The sequence below is a fragment of the Hippopotamus amphibius genome, chromosome X (genome assembly GCF_030028045.1).
Source record: "Hippopotamus amphibius kiboko isolate mHipAmp2 chromosome X, mHipAmp2.hap2, whole genome shotgun sequence".
Classification (NCBI taxonomy): Eukaryota; Metazoa; Chordata; class Mammalia; order Artiodactyla; family Hippopotamidae; genus Hippopotamus; species Hippopotamus amphibius.
This window is the reverse complement of record NC_080203.1, coordinates 19,788,565-19,811,246: the sequence shown is the minus strand read 5'-3', so window position 1 is coordinate 19,811,246 and position 22,682 is coordinate 19,788,565. Positions and strand designations below refer to the sequence as shown.

The 22,682-nt window shown below is 44.3% G+C and overlaps 1 protein-coding gene across 1 annotated transcript in view; it reads right to left on the bottom strand.

The window, feature by feature from the left end:
* Positions 1–13,057: 13,057 nt before the first annotated feature.
* Positions 13,058–22,682, bottom strand: part of GPC4 (glypican 4) — a 120,886-nt gene continuing 111,261 nt past the window's right edge. Inside the window, exons 4-9 of the mRNA XM_057719160.1 lie at positions 22,066–22,231; positions 17,061–17,191; positions 16,821–16,967; positions 16,048–16,184; positions 15,233–15,408; positions 13,058–15,139 (exon numbers count right to left, since the gene is read on the bottom strand). Coding sequence (XP_057575143.1) covers positions 14,937–15,139; positions 15,233–15,408; positions 16,048–16,184; positions 16,821–16,967; positions 17,061–17,191; positions 22,066–22,231 — 960 coding nt within the window. The 3' untranslated portion in view covers positions 13,058–14,936. The remainder of the gene's footprint in view (positions 15,140–15,232; positions 15,409–16,047; positions 16,185–16,820; positions 16,968–17,060; positions 17,192–22,065; positions 22,232–22,682) is intronic.

Here is a 22,682-nt window from a genome sequence, read left to right as displayed (position 1 = left end):
AGATCACTTTCTGACTTATTCCTGACTGCACTTGAAAATACACACACTACAAGGTGAAGATGAGAGTATGGTTTACAGAGAGCAAAGAAAGGAGATGCTTTATTTATTTATTTATTTACTTATTTATTTTAATTTATTTATTTATTGGCTGTGTCGGGTCTTTGTTCCTGCGCAAGGGCTTTCTCTAGTTGCAGCGAGTGGGAGCTACTCTTTGTTGCAGTGTGCAGGCTTCTCATTGCGGTGGCTTCTCTTGCTGTGGAGCACAGGCTCTAGGCATGTAGGCTTCCGTAGTTGTGGCACACGGGCTCAGTGGCTCCGCGGCATGTGGGATCTTCCTGGACCAGGGCTCAAAGCCATGTCCCCTGCATTGGCAGGCAGGTTCTTAACCATTGCACCAGGGAAGTCCCTTTCTGACTTATTCCTGACTGCACTTGAAAATACACACACTACAGGGTGAAGATGAGAGTACGGTTTGCAGAGAGCAAAGAAAGGAAATGCATTATTTAAATAATAACCAGGAGCCCTCACTTAAAACACACACACACACACACCCATGTTTACGTGACTGACCTCTCTCTCCATGGAAGAAGAGTTTTATGGGATGAATAAACAAATGCATCAAGGAATGTACCAATGAATCAATCCTACTTACAAAACACCCCCAGTGCACTATAGTAAACTTTGAGAGAACAGTCTGGAAAACCCTTGTCTGTACTACTTGGTTGGCAGTTGTGTTAGCTTCTACTGTTACCATTTTTTGTACATGTTATGCCTTGTGTTAGCATGTAAGCCCCAGCTTTCCCTCTCCCACATGCTTACACAGCGCCTGGCATATAGTAGGGGCTCCAAGTAAGTATTTTTTGTTTCTGTTTCTAATTTATTTTATTTTTTATTTATTGGCTGCATTGGTTCTTCGTTGCTGCGTGTGGGCTTTCTCTAGGTGTGGTGAGCGGGGGCGACTCTTTGTTGCGGTGCCCGAGCTTCTCATTGCGGTGGCTTCTCTTGTTGCAGAGCACGGGCTCTAGGTGCGCGGGCTTCAGTAGCTATAGTGCATGGGCTCAGTAGTTGTGGCTCACAAGCTCTAGAGCGCAGGCTCAGTAATTGTGGCGCACAGGCATAGTAGCTCCGCGGCATGTGGGCTCTTCCCGGACCAGGGCTTGAACCCGTGTCCCCTGCATTGGCAGGCGGATTCTTAACCACTGCACCACCAGGAAAGCTCTCCAAGTAAGTTTTGTAGCTGCTTATTCACTTGCCCCTGGGAAGCACGGGCACACACGTCGACCAGCAGGACAGAAGTTGGGCTTCCTGCTGCTTGTACTGGCAGCTCCCATTTTTTTCCCCTGCTCTTCACCGTGAGGCAAGGTCTGCAACTCGACGACAACCCCATATCGTTGGTGACCTTCAAGGAGACTCTTCAGAACAGAGGCTCAAGCAGGCCTCATCCTTAGTGGAGCTTCCAACCCACAACAGGATGAGACTTTGGAGCCAGAAAAGCACTGTGGGCCTCAGACAGTCCATTTTCGAGAGTAGGCAAAAGCCCAAACACCACCTGTTTTCAATATGAGTGTCTCCATTACCAAACACACATTTTTACTTAGGCCTCAAATTAGGTCGACTGCTGAACCAGCCTCCAATTCCCCACCAGCCCAGCCCTCTGCAGAGCAGGGATCCGCCTGTATAATCAGCTTGCCTGGCTCATGGTGGTCTGGCTGGCATCCACTCATGGTACCCTCCACCCTGAGCCCTCCTCACTCAGCTTCTCTGCAATCCACGTAGCCACCCGGCAAGTCTGGCTGTGTCACCAGGCAGGCTCCTGCCTGTTAGAAAAACGGTGAATGGGATGGGCCAGTCCTTCCCTTGGGGGAGCAGCCCAAAGTATAGACTAAATGGAAACCATCTTCCTCTTGGTCAGTCACGACAAGGTTCTGGAGACCATCTAGGTGGTACATTCTCTTGAGGATGTGAAACAGTCCAGTGGCTGGTGTTTTTCAGAGCTAATGACTGATTTGGGAAACTTGGAAGCAGCCTCCCGCGCCCTGCGCTTCCTCGCTGCCGTCGCCTCAGATTCCGCAATGATAATGTCACTGCTTCGGCTGAAGACTTTGCTCCTTGTCAAAATGCAGATGGTCCAGGAGAAAAAGCAGAACATCAGAGCCTCTAGGGTAGAAAGAGATTGATACCTGGCAGGCTGAGGGGGCCTGGGCCAAACCTGGCTTTCCTCACATTTTTTCCAGTTTCAGAATTTGTCTGTGAGAGATCACACAGAATGAGGCTCTGATAGGTCTGAGCACAGATCACGCCAGTGGTGACTGCCAGAGAAACAGGTCATGGATGACAAAGGCCAACCTTGAAGGAAGCTGGATAAGACCACCAAGCTGATAGGACCTCTTGATGTAGCCTCACACCAACCACCACGTGTCCATGCAGTCATGAAATCGCTGACTTCTAACAAAAGAGCAGGACTTTCACTTCCATACATACTGGCTCCTCCCAAGTACAGACTTGAAGCACTGTTCACGTGACCTGCCTTTGGAACCCATTTCTGAGAAAATCTCTCTCCTTCTTTCATAATCACATCTCGTTTTTGGACAAAATTATTTACCTTGAGACTGAGGGCACCCCACAAGAACTTGGCTTCCTTGGCATCTATATAACATGCAGGAAGATCTGGTTGGTGACAGAACCCTTTGGCCAGTGCATCAGACTTGGCCTTTACTAAACCCCTAGCTATTAAAAAAATTATATCCATCATCAGAGTTAGGAGATGTGCCCCAAAGTGGGAGTGACTCCAAGCGTGCCACAGGCTGGGAAAACACTCCCCACTGAGTCACAGGAGCAGTGAGTGGCTAACCTCTTGAGGGAACAGCCTAAACAGACACCACTGGAAAAATGCGGGCACGTCTGTTAAAGGAGAAGTACGGCCAAGTGTGACTATCAGGGACTGGGAACAATTTTCTGAAGGTTGGTTCCACAGGCTATGTCAAGTTCTCGGCCACTGTTAGAGAAGAATGAATCTGCCTTAACCGTATTTCCACAAAGCCAAAACCAAATCCCAAGCCCATATCTGAACATGGGATGGCCAGACCCAAAAAAGGGAGGTGGAAGGGAGGAGTAGGGCTGCTGCAAGGATAGTGGCTTCAGAGTTAGTGGTGGAGGAAAGGAACACGAATCAGGAGGGTGGTGAAAAGACGGGATAACAGTATAGATGGAATTAACCTTGAAATATTACTTTTTATTTCATAACAACAACTCTAATTTGAAAAGATACATGTATCCCAATGTTCATAGCAGCATTATTTACAATAGACAAGACATGGAAACAACTTAAATGTTCATCGACAGATGACTGGATAAAGATGTGATGTGTGTGTATATATATATATAATGGAATATATAATGGAATACTACTCAGCCATGAAAAAGAATGAAATTTTGCCATTTGCAACAACATGGATGGACTGGGAGGGCATTATGCTAAGTGAAATAAGTCGGACAGAGAAAGACAAATACTATATGACATCACTTACATGTGAGATCTGAAAAATACAACAAACTTGTGAATATCATAGAAAAGAAGCAGACTCACAAATATAGCGAGCAAACCAGTGGTGACCGGTGGGACGAGGGAAGACAGAAGGGGCAATAAAGGGGCAGGGGTAGGGAATTAAGAGGGACAAACTATTAGGTATAAAATAAGCTACAAGGATATATTGTGCAACATGGGGAATAGAGCCAATATTTTATAATAACCATAAATGGAGTATAACCTTTAAAAAATTGTAAACTACTATAGTGTACTCCTGTAACATATAGTATTGTAGTATGTCAAATATACTTCATTTCAAAAAAGAACGAATATCGTGTCTCTGACAATGCAGGCATACTTATGGGCAGTCTTCCCAGCTGGACATAGAGAAAATCCTGCCATAGCATCATACTGAGATTTGAAAACAATTGACTAGAATCCATGACTCTCGTGAGCCTGGACTACTCCCTTTGATCTGGTCAGGCAGCAGGGAACCATGTAGTCAGAGAAGAACAGTCACGGGGGGACAAAAGGTCCCTTAATCTCTACCCTAGACCCTCCCTGAAACATTGTCCCCAACCCCCACCCACTGCAGCACAGCAGTCAATGCTCCCAAGCTCTTGAACAGTCGTGGCCAAGGCGGGAGCCATTGTTATTCCCCATTCATCTGGATTCATGTGAACACAGCAAATACACCATCCTACTCTCACCACGTGAAGGTGGCACCAAGGGAAATGATCTCCTCTTCCCACGGGGACAACCAGGAGTTCAGCTAGGCTTCTCCAGTCTAATCGAGGAAGGAGCAATATGGGACTCACATACAATGACTACTTTCAAAGCTAATACCACAAGGCATTTCCTTAAAACATTTTCCCCCAAAATGTTAGTTATTAGATTATGCTATGGTCTAATCTCTTGTTAAAATTTAAACCAGTCAAACCAAAAATGGGTTTGAATTATGAAAAATATTTACAGATCTTAATGCAGACAAGCCATAATTTTCCCAGAGTTATTCGGTTGTTTATTTTTTTAAGTATCTCTTGGCAACACATATGAAGCTGCAAGGAAATTTTAGTTAGAAACATCTGAAAACTTCCATTTCCAGTAAACACTGACAGCAACTTCAAAGGCTCTGCCACCTAATCACTTAGCAAACTGTACATGTGCAGACACTTTGGAGTCAGCAGAAAACCCTTTCTACTATTTAGAGCTGCCTAGAGATAGTTTGTTAGGTGGTGAGACCCCTGTCACTGGAGATGTTCAAGCATTGGTTGGGCAACCATGTGGCAGGACTATTGTAGAGAACAACCAAATCACTAAAGATTCAAGATTGACCTGGATGTCCTTGAAGAGACCGTGGGAATTGAGTTGAGCTGGTATATCTGGAAGGTGATGAAGTTATTTTCGTGTAGCTCTACATTCTGGAATCCCTGAAGCTCAATGAAGTTTTCTATCTCTGCCAAAGTTGCTGATGCCTAATGCACTTCCCCACCCCAGATGCAGCAAGAGTGCCCTATATGCCGACTGGTGTTGCCCTCTGGTAGTGCACAGGCATAGCCAACCCAGTGTTCGCCTACCTCATAACCATTCCTCCCTTCTTCCTCGCTGATCATCCCCTAATTTGTTCAAGGTAGTGTTCATCCTCCTCCCTGTAGCTACATCTTTCAGATAAGATTGGCCTCCGTCCAGGGCATGAATCCTAGTTAGCCTTCATAATACTGAACGGCTCAGGGCATGTGAGCTGATTCTAGGCAATGAGAGGTGAGGGGATGTCTGTTGGATGAGGGTATTAGCTCTTCAAAAGAGACTTGAGGAAAAACAAAAGGGGGTCTCATTGCTACCAGCCAGAAGTTGCATGTGAGGATGTATTATTACTACAACTGTGACAGCCATCTTTTTTTTTCAGCTTTATTGAAGTTTTACAACCATCTTTTAACCATGAGAAAAGCTATCCAACATGCTGAAGTTGGCAAAGTTGAAAGATGGAAAAGGTCTGGATCCTTGATAATAACACTGAGAAATAACCATCCCTGGAGCTTCCCTACATCGTGTCTTCTTGTTATATGAGATGATAAATCCCTTGTTGTTTAAATCATTTTGAGTTGGATTTATCCTCACTTGTAGCCACGAGCGTCTTATCTAATACCACAGTCTTTGATGGGATCTTGTGCTCTCAATATCTTATAGAGATGTGGCGAAACCACTCTTTTAATCCATGTGGTCTGGGCCAGACGATTACAGGAAAGACAAACAAGGGGATTACTCAGAACCACCCGTTCCCTCCAATACTGGTGTTCCAAGACCACTTTGGATTCTTCGGGGAGATACCGATGGGAATTTGATCCTGGGAAACACTTCTGCAGAGCTTACTCCTTTCTCCCTGTCAATTCTGGAATCAGAGGAGCTGGTACAGCTTCATTATGTGACCAGGAGAGAAAAGCTTTTCTTTACAAAGGAAATGGCAACTCCCTAGGAACTCAGAGTCTGGCGGGAAACTGGGGAGAAAGGTGAGAATGTACTCAGAGGTGGGCTGGGGATGGGTAATCAAGAGGCTGGAGAGGTGCTCGCCTGAGTGTCCTGCTTGCCTGCCTCCTGGGTAAAAGGCTTCGTGTGTGGAATTCTCCTCTAGGGCCCCTGGTAGAGAAGAGTAGAAAGAGGCGTGTTTTAGGGATGGAGAACAGTGAAAGGTTGGGGTTAGGGGGTAAAGGGACCCTTTGGAGCTTCTCCTGTTTTGGACCCTCAAATCAGAATATGTCATTATTAGAGAGTTAGAATCTTTTCTTGCCAGCAAGAACCAGGCTTCACACTCCCATCTGCTCATTTTCAAGAAAACCTTAGCTGAAGGCTTTGATCTAAATGCAGCTTTCCTGCTATCACTCGGCAATGGTCAGTGTCCAGGCCAGCGCCATTCTAAATGTCGACAGTGTGCAGCCCATAGAGACGGCGCCAAGAGGGCAGATGGGGCCAAGATCTCAGAGTCCCTGCAGCTGGAGCTCCTTCCTGTCCAGGCCCCAACCTGGGCCCCCTGCCGGAGGTGGGGTCTGAGACCAGGCCTTGGGAAGGCAGTCATCCCGCCTGCAGGGGCCTTTGTGGCCATGGAGCCTGGTGAGCAAGGCTTTGTGAAATAGTCAGCCACTGATCTGGGCAAAGGCCTGTGATGAACGAAGCAGCTTCTGAGCCCTCATCCCCTAGAAGGGCACTCCTTACCTTGGAACACCACCGTGTTTCCTGGCTCCTGAAGTCTAAAAGAGAAAAGCCCAGAAAGAAGTCAAGCAGCAGCTTTGTAGTTTTCAAACTGTGATCGCCAAAGGGGTCAAATGACACAAGGCACTGGGGACAGCAGGAGGCAAGCCGGCAGGGCTCTTCCTTAACCTGATGGATATTTGATCCATTTAGCCCCCTAGCTGGCTGTCCAGTGCTTGGAGAGGTCTCCCCACTCCCTTGCAATCCCAGCTCCCCGCAGGATAATGTCTGGGGAACCAGACTCTGGGGATCTTTCTCTGCGTTTCTCTCCACAGCCAGGAGGTCAGAGCAGAAGGGTGTGGCCTAAGACGCCTGGGAGCTCCTGAGGGCCTTTGGGGGCAGGGCCATGCAGGTGAACTGAGAAGATCTGTGCAGGTGGCTGGCTGGACTGCAAGGGTGTGATGGGCAAGAAGGCTGGGAGGAGTACTTTTAATGCGTCTGACTGCATTCTGAGCCTGGACGTCCAAATAGTACCCCTTGGGTGGAAGTGGGTCGTCTTCACCAATAATTTCCAAATCAAGATCATCTGGAGGCTAGAGTGGATGGGGTATAAAGGGAGCTGAGCGCTTTCAGGCTGTAGAGTACAGTGCTGTACACCTTGTCAAGCCCAAGGACGACCCCATACTTATTTCGTCTTCTTTATATACCCTGAGCATCGGGTCAAGTCCTATTCAATAATTTGCATTAGATTGGTCCCCCCTTGAATTTTCTTTCTTTTTTTTTTAATTTATTTAATTTATTTTATTTTTGGCTGTATTGGGTCTTGGTTGCTGCAAGTGGGCTTTCTCTAGGTATGGTGAGCAGGGGCCACTCTTCATTGTGGTGCGCAGGCTTCTCAATGCAGTAGCTTCTCTCATTGTGGAGCACGGGCTCTAGGTGTGTGGGCTTCAGAAGTTGCGGCTCGTGGGCTCAATAGCTGTGGCTCGAGGTCTTTAGAGCGCAGGCTCAGTAGTTGTGGCGCATGGGCTTAGTTGCTCCGCGGCATGTGGGATCTTCCCGGACTAGTGCTCAAACCCATGTCCCCTGCATTGGCAGGCGGATTCTTAACCACTGCACCACCAGGGAGCCCCAGCTTGGATTTTCAATTGCCTTGCCTGGCTTTTGAGAGCTTCATACTGACCCCACCCTTCCTTAGTCCTATACTACCAAACTGATCGCCTTGCATTTTACATACATTTTCTTTCTGCCCCCTCACCACGCAAACCTATCACACTACCATCCCCAGACCAGTTAGTCCCACATCCCCGTGTCTCCCCAATGGCTTCCTGATGATGCGGACCCCATCTTACCTGCATCCTCCCTCTTGCTCTCCCATGCAGAAACCAACACCAGACATGTCATCGATCAGATTGCTGCCTCAAATTCCATGTGATTTTGGAGGTCCACATATCCAGAGCCATTAGAGACCTCTGCTCACCAGTGGCTGGCCTCTCTAGGTATTTCATCTTTGGAGTCTGTTTCAACATAAGGACTTTCAAATTCTTTGCTTGAATATAAATTACGGTTCTCCAAAAGGGAACTTAGCAGACAGATTACACAATGTGGGGCACGTAAAGATCCAGCCAGCCCTGACTTGTGTGGGGGCCAATGGCCCAAGGGGCAAGTCATAGAACATCAATCTCTAATAGCCACCCAGATGCTGCCTCCCTCCCCCATACCACTCTGATCCACCTCTTGAATCCAGGGATTTTGTTCACCATCAGCCTAGAGCATCTTTGGTTTAACCAATAACGTCACTACTCACTGAGTAGGGAAGAAGCCCTCCTTGTTCAAAATGGACCATTTACACATCCTAAGAAAGCAGTCTGCCTTTAGTTCTAGGAATTCACCCTTCCCACAACCCCTGATTCTAGAGGTGTGAGTCACATTGCCTCTCAGTGCCTCTCTCTGCAGACTAGCGAGGCCATTGCTTGCCTTTCACTTGGAGGCGGAGCCCTTGGTCCCTGCTGGTCTTAAATTACATCTCTCTGGACCTTGTATCAAGGTCTGAATACCTCTAGATGAGGACCTTTCCAAATTTTTCTAGCACATACTGCCTGATGGGCATGCTAGGACACGTGTTCAGGAAACAACCAACAAGAGCTCCCAGGTTCTCACCTCTGTCCCCTTGCCCGAGGTAGGAAATGGCAAGTCAAAATCTCTTGACCCCAAAGCACAGGTTTTGTCTTCAGATGTTGTCCTTTCTAAGATGCACTAAGACCAGTCCAGCAGGCGGAACCTATTGTTATACTCCCCAGGCTAGAGCAGCACCTGTTATCTCGGTCCTTTGTGTCCAATCTCTGATGCAGGAGTAACTTTGAGGGTGGAATCTTGTCAAGGGCTCTTTAAGAAGCCCAGATAATATTCACTGGGTCCCATTTATCCCATCTCTCCTCACAAAGCTCTGGGTGATTAAGCAGGTGAGAATTTTCCCAACATAAACCATGGTATTCTTCTCAGCAGATCAAGGCAGCTGTCCAGGCACCCCCAGAGCCCATTCACACAGGGTCACGTGAGGCTGTCTTGCAGAGGACCGACAGGATCACCTGACACTGCCAGTTCTTCAAGAACCAGCAAGTAGAGACCACATGGTCTTGCACTATCATCTGAGCTCTTTCTGCTTTGCAGTCGGCTGAGCAAGGAGCCACTGCGTGCAGTTAGAAAACCTTGGCACCACCAAGATTTGTCTCCAGGTGGTCCTCGCCCCCTCGCCCCCTCCAACCAGTGTCTGCCGTGACCCTTACCCTGGCCCTTCCGCAGGACCAGGACAGCTCCACATGCAGCAAGCCTGAGAAGCCCCATCGCTGCCTGATGATTCAGACAACGTGGAATAAGGGAAAAGAGTAACCAAAGGAAAAACAGCACTTGAGATAAATAGGCTTTTGTGGCAGACCAACCTCGGTCCCAGATCTGGTTCTTGCATTTCGTACCTATCACCCCTTGGACAAGCTGCCCAACTGCTTTCCAGTCGTTTGACACACCTGCTAAAGGGAAGGATTTCTGTCTACTCCGCCAGATCCTGAGATCATTGCCCCGTGGCCCAGCTTTAGTGCCAGGCACACAGGTTCACCCCACCTTGCTGCTCAGTCGAGAGATTACAGGTGAAGTAACAGCAAGGAACTACTTTCCCTTTTACAGTCAATATGCCCAAATAATTGTTCATTGCTGCTGCCAGAGCTCGTTGCAAAGTATTCAGAACTCCAACAATAGAGTAACAACAAATTTTCCTTACACTTAAAAGAGATGTGAGAGCAGGGGCACTAACATTAAAGGCAAATGTAGTGAAAGAGGGTTGAGATCCTAGTGCATGTTCAGAAAAATCACCTGCTGACCATGATTATTTTTTTCTGGCCAATCTGGCACCAACTGCCCCTTGTGGCGAATCACCAGGAACAGGGGGTTATAGGCAGCTTGAAGTTGTCAATGGTGATGCAAAAAAGCAAATCCCAGGCAGTGGTAAATCTAAGAAATTCTATCTGGAATGCATTTTATATGTGCGTGTGTATTTTTTTTTCTTGGCAGGAGACTTACCTTCCTAATTATGTTTCCCTTAGGCTATTATTAAAATTAGTCTGCATTCCCCAAGCACACACCACTGCCAGCAGTGAGAAGGCAGGCCATAAGTGACAGGGTAAACTCTAACTGGGATTAAGTGTTTGAAAATATACAAACATACCTCTGTGCGTAGATATGATTGTGTGTATACACACACAAACACACAAGACTTCCAACTGTCCGGTAAGAAACACAATGACAATATAGTGGGGCAAGGAAGTTGTTGCGAAACTTTACCCTAAAGTGCAGAGAACTTTCATCAAAGTCCATAAGACCATGAACCCTTTAGAAAAGCATCTTGGGTCATCACAATTCTTTAACCACCCCTGTCAACTTTCATCAGCTTTAACCTGGCAGGATTGATGCATGAAAACCTTTTTCTTTCCAATGATCCTGTACTTCTTTTCCCCAGAATTCCTAATATTTAAGAAGTGTCAAAAGTACAGTAAAATGGGCGTTTAATTCCACACATGGACACTCATGCTGAGAAATGGATTTCTGTAGTTTTTAACGGATTAGTTCTGAATTTAGAAGTCACTTCATACTTGATGAGTAAAAATGTAATCTTACATAAAAACTGAACTTGGATATTTGCATATCCTAATGATTCCTCGACCACTGGACGGATATTTCACGAGGTAACCCAAACGGTCTAGTTACACATTTTCCTAACACTCTTATCTCCATCCTGTGTGGCAGTTGATGGTGCTTCAAAGCATTTGGGCTTGAGGAAACATTAAGGGTAACTTTAATAGAATGAGTTGATTCCAGGGCACAACATTGCCTTTTTGAACCATTTCCAAGGATTAAGAGTGGTATTAATGTGCTGTGTTCTAAGACGATCTTCCCAATCACTTTGGCCAATGTCTTCTTCACTGGTGATGATATGAAAACAAAGTGCCCAAAATGAACTTTAATGAACCACAGAGAGCATTCTAATTGTGCACTCCGGTATTACAGCACTACACTGCCAAACTGGTCCTCGTCAATTTCATGTTTTTTTCTTGAAAAATTACCTAGATTAATCTCAGCCAAAATGCAGTAAACATCAAAATTGTGGTAGCATGGAGAAGCCATGCCTTTAGAACAGAAATCCATTATCTTTAGGGACTCCTCCTCTCAATAAAAGTTAACCTAAAAAATATGAGATGATTGGTATAATATACTACCTTTCATGTAAAGAGGCAGAAAAGAAAAATCTATTCATATGTGCTTATATATGTATAAAGGAACTTTGAAAGAAGATATATTAAACTAATAAGTTGATCTAATAAGGTGTGGGAGTAACAGGGCAAATGGATGCAGGAATAGGACAGAAACATTCACTCAGTACCTTTACAGTAGTTGTTTTGGTTTTTAAACCCTGTCTCTATATTACCTACTTAAAAACTAAATTAGACAAGCAAATATACAGCATTTGCCTTACTGATGGACTCGAATTCCTATATTACCATGTCATCTTTCAGGTATTTTTCACATATATAAAAAGGATTTTTAGAAGAAAATAATTAGTAGCTTAAAGGTAGAAACTGAATTTTTAAGTATATCATGGAATGCCAAATTATATTTTTCCCACAAAGTTCTAAGTTGGAAGAAACTTCCCAGTACTTTTTTTATTTCAAAAAAGAAAGCTATATTTGGTAGTCTGGTATTTGCTTGAGTGAGTGCGCACACACATATACACACACACAGTTATTAACATACTACCTTTTACTTTGCAAATAGACATATTCTGCTGACACAAAAGGGGAAGTAGGGCTTTGTGTAGCACCATCTATACCTATCTTTATTGTGGTCCTGTAATCACATATGACAAATTTTACTTTAAAAATTTAACTGCTAATTTTCATATAAAATTACCCGCAAACTGTTACGTTTTTAACACTCAGGAACTAAAGTTCAAAAATGTAAGTCAATTGCTTGTATAGTTTTATCAAAATAATAGGTGCTAACTACTGACTATTTTTGAAATACAATACAAATCTGAGTCGTATAAATGTTGTTTCTTAAGGTACAGAGTGAGTGAAGGCGTTTGAAAGAAAAATAACTGATAAATGACTTTGTAAAGCACAAACCCTTCACATGCTATTAACTGAGGCTTTGGAAAAGTAAGGTCTCCTCGCAAAGCTTTTCTTCTACCTCATATTCTGAACTCTTAAGGTTTTCAAATATTCAACTTGCCTTTATTCCTGTTCTGGGGAGGGTGGCAGGTGTGAGCCTGCCAGCTGGTTAGAAGCCAAGAGTTATCCAGTCAGACCTGAATGGAAAAATCTATGATTTGTTTATTTCATAGTTTGAGTTCAAGAGCAAGAGACAATTTCAATAATAAAGGAGTAACAGGGAAAAAAATGCAAAGAAAGAAAACAAATCAGTTGGACTCCAGAAGAACCTTCAAGAATATTTAATTCGGAAAATGTTATTGGTTTCGAGAACTTGACTGAAAGAAAACAGCTGGGCAAAGTTCAGGGTTTTGAATTAAAAACAATCTAACAAGGTCTATGGGGATAACTCTTTGAGCCACATTTTGGAGACCAGATTCATTTCTACCAAGTAAAAGTAATAGCAGTCTAAGCTAAAAAGGAAATTCCTCACAACTGAGGTAGTTACTAAGTATCAGCACATTTTCCAAGTTCTCACAAGGCAGCTTAGCTATTTACAATCAATTTTTCCTCATACATAAATGGAGCGCCTTTTCAATTTTATGTCTTCTGTGATTTGTTTAAAAAAACAAAACAAAACACTTATACACACCAGCCAGAATATGCCTATTTTATTAACATCATGCTTTAATAAATAACTGGCTACTTCTAATAAAATTAAGCCTCTGTTTACAACAGCCCCCAATATTTCATTTTGTCCATTCTGCAGAATTTGGTGTAAAAAGTTGAATGAAATGTAGACCCTGAGGTATCAAGTAATTATGTTTCAATATAAAAATAGAGAATTATTCTTACAACTGAAGTTTGAACAATAACACAAACAACCTCTCTGTGGGTTTCAGCTTCTGTGGAATTGGTTGGGATCTTAATGGCTGTCTAAAGCAGGAAGAGACTTGCAGAGTGTGATTCTTTCTGAAGGCTTCTGGGAACTCCTTTTAGTGATTTGTTACATTCTCATAGTTTTATGAGCTGTCATTTGGTTAAGGACACAAGGAAAGGGCTCCAAAGGGGCCAAGGCAGTGTTTACTCTTTGGCCTGGGACAAGAGATAATGGCCTTTGCCAGTTCACCTGCGTGGCTAAAGGTCACCACGAGGATGTGGTCTTCTCAGCTCTACCTACTCCCACTCCTCCCCCCCGCCCCCCACCCAAACCCCCCACAACACATGAAAAAAAATCTAGACACTCACATCTCCCCAAGAGCGCTACTTGGCTGATAGGGTAGCACACAGCTGTGAACCATGGCAAGACCTTTGCTTTCTGATCAGATGGGGGGGCTTGGCAAGAAAAAGACACAAATAAGACACCTTAGAATCTCTTTTGTTAAAAAACAAAACAAAACAAAACCCTGGGGTTGAAAAACAGATGCAAATGCATGGACAAAAACTGGATAAAAACTTTGCTTGAATGTTGATAGTTTCTCCCTGAGCCCACGCTGTACCCCAGTTCTGGCTAGCCCCCAGACAGCTCCCTCTATATGACCGGGGTTGAAATCTGGAACAAGGGGGACCAAATGAGATTGTTGGTCACTTACTTCTGCCGTTGGGGTATCAATTCAAGGAGGGTCAAGTGTGGACACAAAGACCAGCACACAGTGGCTTGCTAACTTGCCTGGATAAAAAAACCAAACCAAACCAAACCCACCCCCAAACTAAGTGTGAACATGTGATAACCGGCATATCCTGAATGCCTTGTAACTTTTGAGGGAGAATGCGTCAGGAATCTTCAAGAAATGGACCTAACTGTGATCTTAGTTTATACAACCCAACTCAACCAAAATGCGTAGTCTGCAGTCTCTTCCAGTCAGCAGCTATAAATGAAGTATAACCTTCTTCTTGTATTGATGCTTGAATACAACCTGACAAGTGGCTCAGAAGCCCCCTTGAGGCCTCACATTCTGTCCTACCTTAATAAAAATAATTAAAAAAAATTCACCTCTTCCTCTCTCCAGATAAGGCAACTAAAACAACAGTGATGAATGGCATTTTTACTGCTTGTTGGGCTTTTTCTTTTAATAAGATAACGTGATAAATAAAACCTGCTTCTGTACAGCTATTTAATATTTCAGAAATACGTACATGTTACATGCCAAGAAAGGACCCTGGTTTTCTTGTAAGAAACAAGGTGAGATCATATTGAAGGAAAAAAAAAAAACCCCACAAACAAAAAGAAAACAAATAAACAGAGTGATAAAAATCACAAATGCACAACTAACTACAGTTCTGTACCTACACTGTTAGCCACGTTTAACATGATTCTGAGGGAGCAGGACTGACTTTACGTACAAATCCCCTTTTCCCGCAAAACTGAATGAAAAAAACAAAGTCAGCATCTTCTAAACCAGTGGCCACATAGTAAAAACTGTACATCGTTGTCCATTCATTTAAAAAGCAAAGTCACTAGGATGGTATAAAAGTGATAACCGGTGCCTTTTTTAATTTTCTGATGATGAGCACTTTCTCTCTAAGGTTGAGAATTATCTCCATTCTCTCTGCATAACCAGGGACAAAATGCAGAAGACAGTGAGGAGGTAGGGCCAGGCCCCAGCGGGGGCCCCAGCACTGCTGGCTTTATCGTTGGCACTCTTTCCAGAGTGGTCAGTTGCATTATACTCAAACTCCGAAGGGCACTGCTGATACTCACATCCACTTCCACTTCCTTCTCCACTGCTCTCATCACCTATTTAAAAAAAAAATGGAATAGAGATTTCATTCTGCTCGTCCTCATCACAAGGTGTACAAGAATTTGTCCTTTAGAAGCACAAATGCTTACTGATATCAAAGAAGTCCACATCATTCCCATTATAAGCATTCTTCATTTTACTGGTCATAACTCGAAGAGCCATGATTTGACGAAGGATCAATATATCCGGTTTGCTGGTGTCAACCTGGACCTCTGGATTATTGCCCTGGTTGGCTAACCCGTTTCCTGTCACTGCAAACAGGTACCTGCAATGAGGAATGACCCCATTCAGATGATCAGTAAGACAGAAAGTTACAGAAGATAGTCAAAGATTCCTGCCTAGCTTTTAGTTTTTTCCACTGAGAGCAATGAACTGCAAGTGAATCTCTCCTTTTCCTGGGTATACATCATGTTTCTCCAATCTGACTGTGACCTTTTTGAAAACTACCCATTTTGCGGAGGTTGGTAGGTCAGAATAAAGCGGGTACTTGTCTAAGTTACTGAGTATGCAGGGGAGGGACACAGAACATCATTAAGCAAGAGAATGAGACCTTTTGAAAACTGGTACTTTATGAGGCCAGGCCATCCATCACAAAACTACAGGTATTGAACATTAAAAATAATGACACTATTAGAACAGCTCATTCCCTGGTTGCAGCAGAAATGCCAGCGTATAGCCACTGTCACAAACCTTTGCCCCAGGACTCTGCAAGTAGCTGGGGGCCTTCCTGACACTACTACAGCAGAGGCAATTCCTAAGAATGTCTCGAAGCCTTCCGCATTGTTGCCACCTACTTGTGAAATGCTTCATGATGCCTCGACTAAACAACTGAGCAAACTTTCTCTGAAAGGTCTCCGGGCATCTAGGAAGGGAGGGAGTGCACACCCGTTCAATGGAGGCTCACCTGCTTTTGCCTTTTCCATTCCAGCAGTCATCCTCATTGCCGTTTCCTGCAGCCATCCTCTCATCATTGCAGACGTTACTAGGAAGAGAGGACCAGAACTTCTTGGCCTGTTTCAGTTTCTCCTTGACATCAGTAACCTCATTGAGAGAGAGAGAGAGAGAGACCTCTGTAAACACCCAAAACTACCTACAGATGTGCCTTTTCACCACATCTAAAATATCTCCAGAGTCTCTCTGTAGTCAGAAGAGAAAAATGCAGATCACACTTACAGGGAAAATGTGTAAAATCACCCAAAGAATTAACAGGTGAAATGAAAGTTCTGAAGATGTTGCCTTAAAAAGAAAGAGAGAAAGAAAGGAAGGAAGAAAGAAAGAAAAGAAAAAAGAAAAAAAAATTGCCTAGATCCACTGTCCATTCTCGCTCCTCATTAGAACTGCCATCTGAGGCCCACGTCCCAGAGATACACTAATAAGACATAGTCTCTTCTCGCAGGGCTTTTAGAACTCAGGATCCAGCCTATGTTTTACCCATGCTGTGAAACAAAAGGCAGGTGTTCAAATAAGCCTCAGCACACCCCATTTCCCAGCCTAGGGAAATCAGAGAGCTAGGGAATCAAAGAGGCAGATTCACCAACATCCCTGTGCAATCTGCTGGAAAACTTTCACCTGAAGAGACCCCACACACCTGGAAGCCTCCCAAATAAAAACGCATTTTGAGCAAACGGTTTTCAATTCTTTGTCATTAAACATGGCCATTCCTGCCAAAATGCTCACCAGTCGGTCCAAACTAGTGCCAGCTGCTGTGGTTGGGCGCTCCTCAGGGTGAAAGGGTCTGAAGCGGGCACTGAAGGCACTTTCGGAGATGGAACGGGAAATCCGACCAGCTGGGAGGGGCTTGGGGGGTCCACATCCCTGGAAAACCTGCATTGGCATAAGCATGGTCACCTGATGGAACTGACATCACAGGCTGGAACAGGCCCCTGCCTCTCCTTTCCAGGACCCGGACTTCCTTACCTTCTGAGACACCTGCACGCTGTTCTCCTGCATGTTCATAATAGCATCTGAAATCTTCACATCGATGGGATCCATGACCGACTCAATGTTGAAAGGGCCCTCTAACCTCTCAGCCACCATCAGCATAGCATCTAACATGAGGTTTGGGGCAGAACAATATAGCAAAGAAAGTAAAGCATTAGCTTGGCTTTGGGTAATCGGTTTGATTATTTTAATGTTTTTGTTTCCCTTGGTGGGGGGAGGCGGGCATGATCATTAATTCATGCTTTTATATCTATTTCTATGACACGAAACTGGATTCAGTCACTATGTACCGCTAGCTCTCTAGAGTGTGAAGTGACCAAACGAAGGCTTTATTCCACAGCAAGGAAACCCAATCGGGAACCTTACACCCCTTATTCATTCCTCTATGTGTCAGTGGCTGTCGCTGTTCGGCTCCGAGTTAGCTCCCAGCTGATGAACCTAAGGCTGGAAGCAGAATAACAGGCCAGTTCTCCCAGAGACCTCCACGCATCTTCTCATTTCATGTTCCATTTACGAGAGTCAAAAACATAAATCAGTTCAAATCCTGGCATACCAATTCTTTTCTTTCATTTTTTAAATGAAACCCTTTCAGCTCCTTGAGTGCGCAGTTAGAAAATACAAATGAAAGTGTTCCTAGGAATTCTAATGACTTTTCAAATAATGACATTTTGAGAAATGCAATTTTTATATTAAGATAAACTTCCCATTTCAAATACCAGGGCCTTGAGTTATTTTAAAGCAAAACATGTACCTCTTTTTATTCAAATAAAAAGACAACCCAAGACAGGACACAAAATCCATGTGTTCACAATGTGTGTCTTCACTAATTACTCTAGAAATCACATTTTGCAGAAGTCTGGAATTTTTTAGGACACAATGAATCTCAAACAAAAAGTACTGTACTGGTTTTCTTGTCATCCATGGTTCTTGGGATTATGAGATTTTCTATTTTTCCCTCACACTTATTGTGTAAAATTAGAAGAAACTGGAAAGGTAATCTCCAAATGAGAAAAAGGATGCCCCACTCATGACAAGCAGGGAACTTTTCAACTTGCTCTTTCCCCTTAAAGGAGAGTTAGGCCCACATTTGCCACAGCCTTCATGTAGTCCAAGGACGGCTGTCAGAAAGAAGGGTGAGTTTCTAGAAGATGCTGTGTCCCTCTCAAAGCACAGGCCACGGTGGAACTTCTACCTAAGCTCACTAGTGGAAAGTTGTTCTGACATCAGCATATCAATGAACCCAAATCGGGTCAGCAACCTTTCACCTTCCCCTGGGAACAAATGCAACCCAACATTTTAAAGCATGGGCTCATTTCTCTCAAGTACAATTCCAATGTCACAAACTGCAAATAGGTTTCCGTGCAATGCAATTTTTTTGAAACTCATAACAAATGAAGTTTCAGGTTGCATTGTGGTAAGCGCCAATAAACTGATGCTTCCAACCTCGAAGGAAAGGCTGCCAGCATGAATATACCATTGTGCTCAAGGAGAGGAAAAATGCGTTTGATGTGCTAGCGAAAGGGGACTTTTGTAAACAAGTGGAGCACAACCTAAACGTGTTCATCACTGTCAAAGCATCAGGGCCACCACGTCCAGAGAGCACATGCCTTGGGAGCCGAGAAGTCACTGGCTCCAGAGAAAAATATTATGAAGGGACAGATCCTAAACATCCCAAATGCAGAGCTTTCAACAGGAAGGAAACAGGACATCTCGTCACTACTTATTCCCCTAGTGGCGAGGAAAGGCCAGATCATGAACGTGTTTGTGAAAAGGGAATATAAACCTTTTTTCTGGCTGTTTGGTGTCTTTGTAAACTCCCGGCCAGCCGGCTGTGCACAAGGGCCTGGGAAGGAAGTGGGGCTGGGCCTTTGTTGTGCCGGTACCATGGCGTTGCGTGTCCCATGGCTGAAGAATGCGAGGGAGGCTGTGCTCTGCCCGGAGCCTGCAGCCCGGGAGCCAAAGCCACCGCTCAGCCCTGGGACAAGTCCTGCCTGGCTATCCACCGGGCGCCTCCATAGAAGCGGCCAGCCCTGATGAGAAGCCTCAAGAGAAAACCCACAATGGCTGGTCCAGTGTTGTTGCTTCTGATGGATCTAGGCTGCAGGTCTCCCTTTGTGGGATACCTGACCAGCTCCTGCCTCCTGCCAGGAACTGGCTGACGTCCCAGCCAGCATCCTGACCCCCTCCATACTCAAGTCCCAGTGGCAGCGACAGGTGATGGTAATAAGGTTGGCTAGGAGTCAACTGAATGTTAATGGCAATTTGCGATGGAGAGCAAGTTGCACCTAAGCATAATCGATGATTCTCCAGAAACTGACTTTTGTGGTGGTGGTGGTGGTGGGAGGGAGTATTTTTCAAAAAGGTTTCCTACAACCAACCTCTTACAAAACCAAGTCCGAGGTGTTTTGACTATTTGGATCCACCTTGATAAAGGTGGACGACAGTTCAATAGGCGCAGTTCAAGAGAGGGACAGGAGGGCATGGCAGCAAGAAGGGAGAGTTGGAAAACTCATCTTTAGTCCCTTTGAAAAGTCTAGTCTGACTGTAGGATTTCAGTGCTCAGGACACTCCGCTCCCCCCCCCCAAAAAAAAACCCAAAGCAGCCCCTTCTCACTAGGGAAAGTGATTCCTTATGCCCTGTGCTGCCGATAATCAGACACCCACATCTTCAGCCTCACAACCGGACTAGATGAACAAAAGGCAGTTTCCTGACTTAACCCCAAGATCTGATTTAAAGAAGTGGGGGAGAAAAAAAGCTCCTGACCATTCATTAACTGCAGTCATTTAAAGAGGGGAAAAAATTCCTTGCAAAGGGGGGGAAAAAAAAGAACTTATGGCAGAGGCACGTAAATTGGGACTGAATTCTACTACGACAGAGTAAATTAATTAAACCCTTGTGGAAATCCATGAAAAAGCACTGGAGATTAACAATGTCTATTACTCCTGGCCTTTTGTATCAGCTTATTCCAAATAAAGAATAAAATACCCATTAAAAATGAAGTTTAGATGTAATTATATTCTTCCTCCCTCCAAAAAGTATCATTTAAAATAACTGAAGAAAATTGATTCTGAAATCCTACCAATTTCCACTCGGGTTTAATTTTGTTTCATCAAAGATAACAAATGTAATTTGCAAAACACATAGCAAGAACAGTGGCAGCAAGAAAGTCCTCCTTGATTTAGACGTTAATTAAGCAAGCCACTGTATGGTTGTGATATGGACCTGCAAACTCTTGGAAAAAATATGGAGAAGAATTTGTATTTTAACACAAGTTTATGAGTTGTAGTTTCTGCCAGACACGTTAGAAGAACAGAATAGTGTACTTTATTCCTGATGCGCCTGTAGAAAAGTTAGCAAACCTAGATCACTGTCAGCAGACACTTCTGCTACTGTATGGCAAATGCTACTGCTCTGCCCAGAGAACGAGTGCATTAGATATTACAGGGGAAAGTGAAAACGCAAACTGTCTTGCTTTTTAAAAATGAATTTAGCAAAAGTGAATTGCAAGCATGACATTTGGGTGTGGGGGTGAGAGTGGGATTTAAAAAGAGAGAAAGAAAGAAATTTCAACTTCAGAACTAGAAATGCCACGGGCTTTTCTATTTCCCTGGGAAATATTTTCCAGCAGCAATTTCTCCCAAAGCTTCTTTCTGGGCATGACGTGCCATTTGTGTGTGCATGTCTTCGCTGGTCTTATGCCTTCCCTTTCATGGGATTCTGCTTTTCTGTGTGTGGAAGATTTTTTCAGGTCTTCTAGCTTTGAGCTATTTAGGCTACAATTGTGCTGAAGTGTTTAATATTCACATCTTTTTTTTTCCTTGTGTCAGTGTTCTCAAGAATCTGTTGGAGCCAATTTATTGATGCACTTTCAGAGTTAATATGGTAATTAGCTCTCATGCAGACCAAAAAGCATTCCCCAGCTCCAATCCCCCATTCCCCTCCCCCTCAAAAAACCCTCAGCAAATTGCATACATGTTCCCATGATGTGGACAAATAAATGAAAAATCGATGCTTACAAAGACGCTCAAATTCTGCCATTATGCAAATGTGACTGGGGGATGGGAGAAAAACCTGAGTTTGTTTTGGGGCACTGACAGTATGTGTGTGCAGAGCCACCACTAGCAGCTTCACCACCAGCCACTAGCATTCTGGGATTCCATATGCATTCAGCAGGCACCGAGGGAATCGATGACTGGATATTAAAATCATCCACAATCTGTCCTTTCCCACAAATCATACGTAACCCTCTCAGAAACTTTCATTGCTGTCTGGGTTCCAGTAATGGTTTTCTAGGTTTTAGGTGTAGGTGAGAACACTGACCTCTAAAATTATCAGGACAAGAGTCCTTCCATTCTCACCACAGGAGTCTATGACTGTTAAATCCTGTATAGAAACAAAACCCCTACATTTCCACAATCAGATTGCACCTGATCCAAATATCCAAGGGGTATCTGGCCAGTTTGCAGAAGATCTGGTTGCAGTGTAACAGATAGAATATTTGAAAAGCCGCTTTCACAGCTCTGTGGTAGCTGTACTCCAGCATTTACATGGGTACCAGCCTATGATGTGGAACTAAAACTGACCTTTAGGGGGAAAATATGAAAAAGTCACTTTCTCGCTATGAAAACTTGGTATTTGCTGTGTCTAATGTCTTTAGAAATGCCACCTTTAGTTCAAGGGAACATTTACTTGTAGAGTGGTATGAACTTTGAGTACAGTTAGAACTCTGGCAAACACTATATAAGGAACAGAAATTTCATCGCTGACAATTAAAACATTCCTTGGGGAATTCCCTGGCAGTCTGGTGGTTAGGGCTCGGCACTTTCATTGCTGGGGCCTGCGTTTGATCCCTGGTTGGGGAACTAAGATCCCATAAGCTGCATGGCACAGCCAAACAAACAAACAAACAAACAAACAAAGTCCTTGTGGCTGGAAGCTGAGCTATCTTTAGTAACACAAATACATTAACTGCCTGCTCACCTATGAAATTGTTCCACTCGAAATCAAGATCCCCTTGGTTGGCCAAACAGCCTCTCATGATGTTGGAGCAGTAGTTATAACAGGGTTTCACAGTCACCAGACCTTGGCAGTGGGAGCAGTAGATCATCTTCAACAGGGCATGGGTACACTGGGCTGTGGGATTTACCTAATTGGGTGAAGAAAAAGACAATGGTGAGTGGGGCAAAGATAGACACAGCAATTGCAAGTCTATCGAGTTGACTTTGAAGGCTTGGCCATGAACTTCCCTTAAGGATGAGTCGTGCTGGGGCTTCCTAGGTGGCGCAGTGGTTGAGAATCCGCCTGCCAATGCAGGGAACACAGGTTCAATCCCTGCTCCAGGAAGATCCCACATGCCGCAGAGCAACTAAGCCCTGCACCACAACTACTGAGCCTGTGCTCTAGAGCCGGTGAGCCACAACTATTGCGCCCATGTGCTGCAACTCCTGAAGCCACATGCCTAGAGCCCATGCTCCGCAACAAGAGAAGCCATGGCAATGAGGAGCCTGCGTACAGCAATGAAGAGTAGCCCCCACTCACCGCAACTAAAAACAAAGCCTGCACACAGCAAAAAAGACCCAACACAGCCAATAAAGTAA